Source organism: Triticum dicoccoides, chromosome 2A (genome assembly GCF_002162155.2).
Source record: "Triticum dicoccoides isolate Atlit2015 ecotype Zavitan chromosome 2A, WEW_v2.0, whole genome shotgun sequence".
NCBI classification, from domain to species: domain Eukaryota; kingdom Viridiplantae; phylum Streptophyta; class Magnoliopsida; order Poales; family Poaceae; genus Triticum; species Triticum dicoccoides.
Genome location: NC_041382.1, coordinates 67,665,584 through 67,673,093, shown reverse-complemented (window position 1 = coordinate 67,673,093; position 7,510 = coordinate 67,665,584). Strand labels below are relative to the sequence as shown.

The following is a 7,510-nucleotide window of genomic DNA, read 5'->3' as shown; positions in this document are numbered from 1 at the left end:
CGAGTTGAGCCAGTGAAGGTTGGTTCCATGGATGTCCTGGAAGAGGTGCACCACCCGCATCACATCCCCTTTGATAGTGCCCCAACATTTACTGAAAAAATGCCGGTGAACTCGTCCTGCTCGGGCGCTTTATCCTTTGGCATCTCATTTATGGCCTCCTTCACCTCTTCCTCGGTGATGCAGTCGTCCAAGGTGGACAAGTCAATTTCCTCTAAATTTAGCTCCCCCAGTTGAGGTCTAGCGCACTGGGGGTCCCTTGCCCCATGACGCTAGATAAGTGGCCATGAATAATCTCCTCTTTCATCTCATGCTCAGTGACCCACCCTTGATTATGCTTTAGCCTATGTATGTGATTTTTCCGTCTCCGAGCATTGACCCGTCGATGGAAAAATTTAGTGTTTGCGTCACCCTCCTTGAGGTTGGCCATTTTTGCGCATTGTTTCTTGCGGGCCCTCTCAATTACCGCAAGGCTAACCACCCTCCTCTTGAGATTTGTCCGTAGGTCGCTCTCCTCGTCGGAAAGGGTCCGCACCTCTTGGGCTTGGTCAAGCCGGAGGATCACCGGCAGGGCGGCATGCGGGTGGATCTTTGCCTTAGAGAATTGTGGTGGATCACATGATATGGCTCGGTGTGGTTTGATGGCTCATTCCAGGCCTTCTCCACCACCTCAAAGAAGCCTGGCATAGAGGTCCAGAAATTTTCAAATTTGAAAGCCCTAGGCCACCGAGGCCCCCTATCGTCTGCGAGTAATAGGGGGCAGTGGTGCGACAGAGAAGAACACAGAGCATGAAGAACATGGGTGCTGAATTGGACATCCCAATCAGCATTGCAGAAGAAGGTGTCCAACTTGCACAAAGTCGGGTTTTCTCGTTCATTACTCCATGTGAAACGCCTATTTTGAAGATGAATCTCTTGCAATTCACAAGTGTTAAGGGCGGCCCGGAAGCGGTTTATGTGGCTCCTATTAACATTTCTTTTATTCTTGTCGCTAGCACGAATGATTTGGTTGAAGTCCCCATTGGCTAGCCACATCACCCCATTTGGTGGCTTTTGGCTGACGAGTTCGTTGAAGAATGCATCCTTGCATGCAGGATCGGTCGGGCCATAGACTGTTGTTAGTTTGAAATGCACCTCGGTGCCCTTGACATGTATCATGGCTGAAAGGCAGTACGTCGTGAGGGTGATGTTGCTCACATCCACGACAAGCTCATCCCAAAGGAGCAGGATCCCTCCTCTAGTTCCAGAGGCAGGTCTTTGGGCAAACCTTTTTAGCCTTTGCCCTCCCAGGAAGGCTGCTGTGTAGCAATCGATATTTTCAAGCTTAGACTCTTGCAAGCAAATGATTTGGCACGATGATGCGGAAATAGTTTAATTGACCGTAGCACGACGATTTGGATCATTTAATCCCCTGACATTCCAGCTTAGGATGTTCACATGTTGTTCTAACATATTGGTACCATGGAGACACGTAGGCAAGAGCTAAGGCAGGAATAACTAGCAGTCAGCACTGCAACCACGAACAGAGTAGCAACCCTCGATGGACATGCCCATCCGAGGTAACAAACACAGGGGAGCACACAAGCTAACCAAAGATGAACTAACATTTGAGACTTAAGTTGCACAGGCGTAGAGCTGGAGCATCAATTATTCTTCTGGTGTCTGCCTCGCCACATCGCCAGAGACCACCTCATGGTCCAGGCCATCCGCGCCGCCGTGGTTGATGAGCACGTCCTCCGCCGTTGTTGCCTGCACATCACCGACCTTGAAAAGGGCCCTCAAGGCCGCCAGCACGTCCAGAGGCAGCTACTCCTTGAACATGGTCGAGAGCTGCAGCAGGGCCCATTCAGTGACATCCTCGCCATCCTGGACAATGCCCAGGTTATGGCAAACCAGCAGTTCTGCCGCCTTGGCAGCCGGAATGGCCTTGCGACTTCCTACTTTGCGTAGTCAAGCACTGAAGCGACGAAGAGATAGACCACCGGTGCCATCACGAGCAATGTCCATCCCCGCCATCGTCTTGCGCCGCGCCGCAGCCATCAGCGGTAGGGAAGCCCTTGGGGGCTCCGCGATGATAGGCTCAGGGCACAGCAGAAACAGAGGAGTGGTGTCTTCCGGCACCAGCACCGTGGCCACAGGGGCGGCAGGGGTGTGGGATGACACCTGCGGCAGTGGCGGCGTCATCGTCGAGGTCGGGGATGCCTCGAAGCCAGGGCGAGCCGGGGAAAGCAATGGCAGCGGGGATACGAGGTGAGCCGGAGCGCAGATCACGATGGCGCCCCGCGCCGTCGCGGACATCGAGGATGCAGCCGAGCCACCATGCTTAGAACCAGGCATTGATGGCAGCACCGACATCGAGGAGTTGGGCGCCGTGAGGTTGTCGCGGGAGAGACGGCGGCCAGATCATGGAGACGCCTGACGCACCGGGCTGCGTCCCGTGACCTCATCCCTGATGGTGATTGCCGCAAGCAGACCCGTGGGCGCGACATCGTGGCGGCGGCCACCACCAGAGCGATCACGAGAGCGGTCCTGGTCCGCCCCGCGCTAGCGCTTCCGCGCGTTGCGGGAGAGAGACCGGCGGATGCAGTCGCCCCACCCCGTCTGACCTCTTGAGCCATCTCTACTACGGCCGCCGTCGCAGTCGTCGGCGTCGTCGCGCCGCGTGTTGCGGCGGTCGTCGCGAGCAGCTGGAGTCGTGCGCCGGCGGCCAGGAGGCGGAGCACCGTCGACGATGTCTGGGTACCAGGTGAACTCGTTCACGTCTGGGGTGGGAGGGTTGTCGTCATCTTCGCGTGCGTTGGAGTGGTCCTCGTGCAGGTCCGGATGAATGAGCACGCGGTGCCGCAGGCCACGCCGCCCACGCCGCCGCTGGCCGCGTGCCGGCAAAGTGAGCCACATGACCTTCAGGATAGCGTCGAGGTTGGCGGTCCACGCCCACAGCGCGAGGTACCTCGTGTCCTCCCTTCGTAGTGACCTGTTCTCGATGTAGTCCAAAGAGCAGCCGTGCCCAGTGACGAACGTGGCGACGTAGTTGTTCCAGTCGTGGACAGGAATTCCTTCGGTGCAGAGGCGCACATGATGCAGCTGGTCTTCATTCTCAGCATGGGCTTCCAGGCGCCAGGCGCGCACGAAGATGTGGAGGCCGTCATGGTGGAAGTCGCCGCGGTCCGTTGCATTAGCGCAGTGGTGCTGGTACATGAACCGGACAAAGAACTGCTCGGGGTAGTGGCGCACGACGGTGACGTCCGCCTGCCTGATGCCGAACTTGGCAGCGAAAGCTGACGCAACAGTTGCAGCGGGCACGTCGTCGCGAGCCCCCTCGAGCCAGGCGACAGCTGCGTTGCTGGAGAGGAGCACCGACTCCTCCTGCATCTCCGAGGTGGTCGGGACGACCACGTAGTCCACCTCTGGCCTTGATGCAGCGTCTCCAAGCCTGCGGGCCATTGGAGCAGCGGCGGCGAGGTTGGGGAACACGGCGGCCGCTGCAGGCTGCTGGGGAGGAAGCGCCCAGCCCCGGCCCGCTCCAAAGCGTGGGGCAGTGCCCTCCTGAGGCGCGACAACAGGACGGGGCAGGGGCGGTGGAGCGATGAGGTGGGCGAGGTAGCTCAGCGGGCGCCACTTGTTCCGGCAGTCGCGGGCGCGGCGGTGGTTCTCTAGGCAGCAAGTGCAGCGGATGGGGTCTCGGCAGTCTGCAGCTCGGTGTTCGGGGGCGATGCAGCGGCAACACGTCCCTTTAAGCCAGCTTGGGATGGGATGCGCCTTGAATGCCGACGAGGCAAAAGCCGGGCGGCGCGGGGCGTTGCGTGCCCGGACGAGCTGCCAGCCGCCGGTCACATCGGCCTCCTCCTCGCGCCCCGCACCCGGGCTTGAATGCCCCGCAGCAGCAGGCTGCACACCGTGGTTAAAGCCTGCCTCGCCTTGAATGCCCTGGGCAAGCAGAGATCGCGAGGACTCACACGCCGCGGCCTGAGCCAGCAGCCCATGCTGCGCGACCAGCGGAGAAGCAGCCACCTCCTCAACGCCCGAGCCTGACACGGCGGCTGGGCAGGCTGGCAGGACGGCGGATCCAGACCTGAGCCAAGGGACGGCGCCACATCAGGCAGCCGATGCAGAATGGCCACAGAAGGTGGAGCAGCTGGCCACTTAACCAGCGTCGGTGGCGGGGGCAGCGGCATGGACCAGCGGGCGAGGAAGGAGCCACGCGCAGCCGGCGAGGTCGCCGCCGATGCGGTCGCCAAAGCGGGGGGGAGCGGAGCGGGAGGCATACGGCGTAGGGCCGATATACGGCCCTTTCTTTAACTCCTAAAAAACATCTTTATTATTACCACAGTCACGGAGTGACCTCGACGCAGACTAGTTAAGATCCTGAGTACATGTCACGTTCTCGATTTTTAGGAGGTATGCATACATAAATACATCTGAGATGTACTGTTGACGTGAAGAGACGTTGCTCTTGCTGTACCTATCCAACGTTAGTTCAGTTAATTAACGAACATCCATAGTACCAGGAAACACGGTCATCAATGAAAACATATGTAGTTTATGTTTGTGTCAGGTGTATACATTTTCCGAACAGGGATCTATTTAAAATAATATACATGAATACGCGTGAGTTGAATTTCACTAGCAAATCACGTATTCATTCATCAATCTTACAAGGCACAGTTCTAACAGCGGTTCCGCGAACCCAGGTATGGCGCTGCATTTGGGGTTCATATATATACCAGGGACCACGTTAATGCCCAGCACCAGATCAATCATATACCGTATAGCCAATTAGTCATCGATACCCTTAATTGGCAATTAGAAGATAAAATGTATTTTCATCCACCATTGTTGCTCGTAGGATCATCTCTTGGATATCTACATTCGGAGGTTGGGCAATCATAGAGAGCATCGATCCGATACCTCGAATGCAGAATGACGCGTATGCATGTAACGTCCTAAGATATATAAGACTTAATCATCTAAGACGTTGAAGCAACCATGAATATTCCACGGCTGCTAATGGTGCGCTGTACTACTCCCATCAAAATCATTCTGCAATGTGCAGCTGCTGATTAATTTGACTATGCATGATACAACAGTGCACGATGCACTTTTTTTTTTGAAACTAGTGCACGATGCACTTGACCTACGCGAAATACAGCATGATGACACCGTGAAAAAGGAAAGAAAAAAGATGCAGAGCAGCAACGATCATCTAACAGCCAGCTAGCAGATGGATTGCACTTGGTCATGTGCGCAGAGGAAGCATATTTCTTTTGTTTGAAAATACTTATTGGAAGTAAGAGTTCATGCACAGCTTTTGAGCATTCGAAAGGAAAAGAGTACTATGTCGTTTTAGAATTTCGTTGACTTCCATGCACTCTATGGAATATGGATGATACATCCTTGAATGACTTTGCAAAACATGGCTACTTGCTAATGTCCAATCCAAGTCAACTCCCCGCAAGTGCTGGTTCATTTGACTCTATGCATGACACATGCGCGCACAATGCACTCCGCGATGCACTCGGCGAGTTGCACCAATACGACAACCCTGAAAAAGGCTGGAATGATCTAGTAACCGCTAGCACATGAAACGCCAGGTTGGCCACCACATTATTCGCCGGCCAAAACCGGGAATGACCGAGCTTGCGAGCGGCTATTCATATATATCTGCATGGAATATGCAGGGAATGACATCCGCATCCACCGCAAAACTTCATCTCCTGCAGCGAGTTATCGACAGGTACTCCTGTGTCATGGCATCTTCATCTCTATCAGTCGTGTTGCTCCTGTGCCTGGCCACAGTGGCGTCGGCGCAGCTGTCGACGACATTCTACGACAAGTCGTGCCCTTTGGCTCTTGAAAAAATCAAGACCGGCGTGGAGACGGCCATCAACAGCGACCGCCGCATGGCCGCGTCGCTGCTCCGGCTGCACTTTCATGACTGCTTTGTCCAGGCAAGTTTTTCACATACTTAAGATGTAGCCGGGCTGGACTTGGGCGAAAGCCGAGACTTGTTCTGTTTCGGTTTTGTTCATTTGCTGAACACCTACCTAGTGACTAACGAGCGTGCATATGTTGCCTGGCTACGTACGCACATGCAGGGCTGTGACGCGTCCGTTCTGCTGAATGAGACTAGCGTGGGTGGCAACGAGCGGGGCGCGTTCGGGAACGTGGGATCGCTGCGTGGCTTCGAGGTCATCGAACAAATCAAGAAGGATGTGGAAGCCGTGTGCAAAAAGCCCTACAGCAACAACCCCGTCGTCTCCTGCGCCGACATCCTCGCCGTCGCCGCTCGCGATTCCGTCGTCGCGGTAAGAAAATGATCCATCACCTCCCAATCCCAGTTCGCTCGACTCGATCGCGTGGCGAAGCGCCAAGTTTACCGGTTGTTTACTTTGTGCGCACCGACGGCAAAATAATAACTCGATTTTGTCTTCCTGATGCATACATACACAGTTGGGAGGGCCGACGTGGGAGGTTCAACTGGGGAGGAAGGACTCCGCCAACGCTACCGTGGCTCTGGCCAACGCGAACCTGCCTGGGCCGTTCTTGGACGTCGCCGGCCTCAAGGCCAGCTTCGCCGGCAAGGGGCTCAACTTGACCGACATGGTCGCCCTCTCTGGCGGCCACACCATCGGGATGGCGCAGTGCAAGAACTTCAGGAGCAGGCTCTACACCGAGCCCAACATCGACTCCACCTTCCAGGACAAGCTCAACGACACCTGCACCCCGTCTGGCAACGACAACAGCCTGGCCCCGCTGGACGACACGGCGACCCCCCCGACCCAGGACATGTTCGACAACGCCTACTTCCTCAACCTCCAGTCCAACAAGGGGCTCCTGCACTCCGACCAGGTGTTGTACAACGCCACCGCAACCAGCGGTGACACCGAAGTCATCGTTAACAGCTTCGCTTCTGCCCAGGCCGTGTTCTTTAAGGCCTTCGCCTCGGCCATGGTGAAGATGTCCAACCTCGGCCCGTCGCCTGGCTCTCCTCAGGGCCAGGTCAGGAAAGAGTGCTCCATCCCCAACTAAGATCACCATTTGCACCGAAATGACAGCGTGGACCAACAACCTGCTGCTGTGAGAGTCCACCCGTATTTTTGCCGTACAATGAACCATGCGTGTCCTTTCAGCACCTTGCATTGTAGTACCACGTATTCCATTATTTCTATCCTTTTCTATGTACACTTTTTTTTATCCCAACATTCTTCTATATGTTACTCTTCTTTCCTGCAAATTTCGTAGTAACATACTTGCAAATGATAGTATTTTCTGTATGAAGCATACGGTTGATAATTTTCGAGAGACAAATCATGTCAGGTTTCACAAATTCTTAGAGATTGTTCACAAAAATGCCAAAGAAATATCACTTGGGATTCACATTTTTCACACGTTTCATGTCGGTTTCAGCAAAGTTTTTTTAAGCCCAAACCGTAGAACAATTGGGTCTACGGATTTTTCATTGATATAAATAATAATATAAGACAAAAAGAAAAGAAAAAAACACTATCCAACT

The 7,510-nt window shown here is 54.7% G+C and overlaps 1 protein-coding gene and 1 pseudogene across 1 annotated transcript; one reads left to right on the top strand and one right to left on the bottom strand.

The window, feature by feature from the left end:
- Positions 1-2,440: 2,440 nt before the first annotated feature.
- LOC119357611 lies at positions 2,441-3,195 on the bottom strand (annotated as a pseudogene).
- A 2,508-nt stretch (positions 3,196-5,703) lies between these two features.
- Positions 5,704-7,281, top strand: LOC119358964 (peroxidase 2-like). Its single transcript, XM_037625331.1, has 3 exons — positions 5,704-5,945; positions 6,093-6,302; positions 6,448-7,281. The coding sequence occupies exons 1-3, from the start codon at positions 5,745-5,747 to the stop codon at positions 7,024-7,026; spliced, it is 990 nt and encodes a 329-aa protein (XP_037481228.1). The 5' UTR covers positions 5,704-5,744; the 3' UTR covers positions 7,027-7,281.
- Positions 7,282-7,510: the final 229 nt, after the last annotated feature.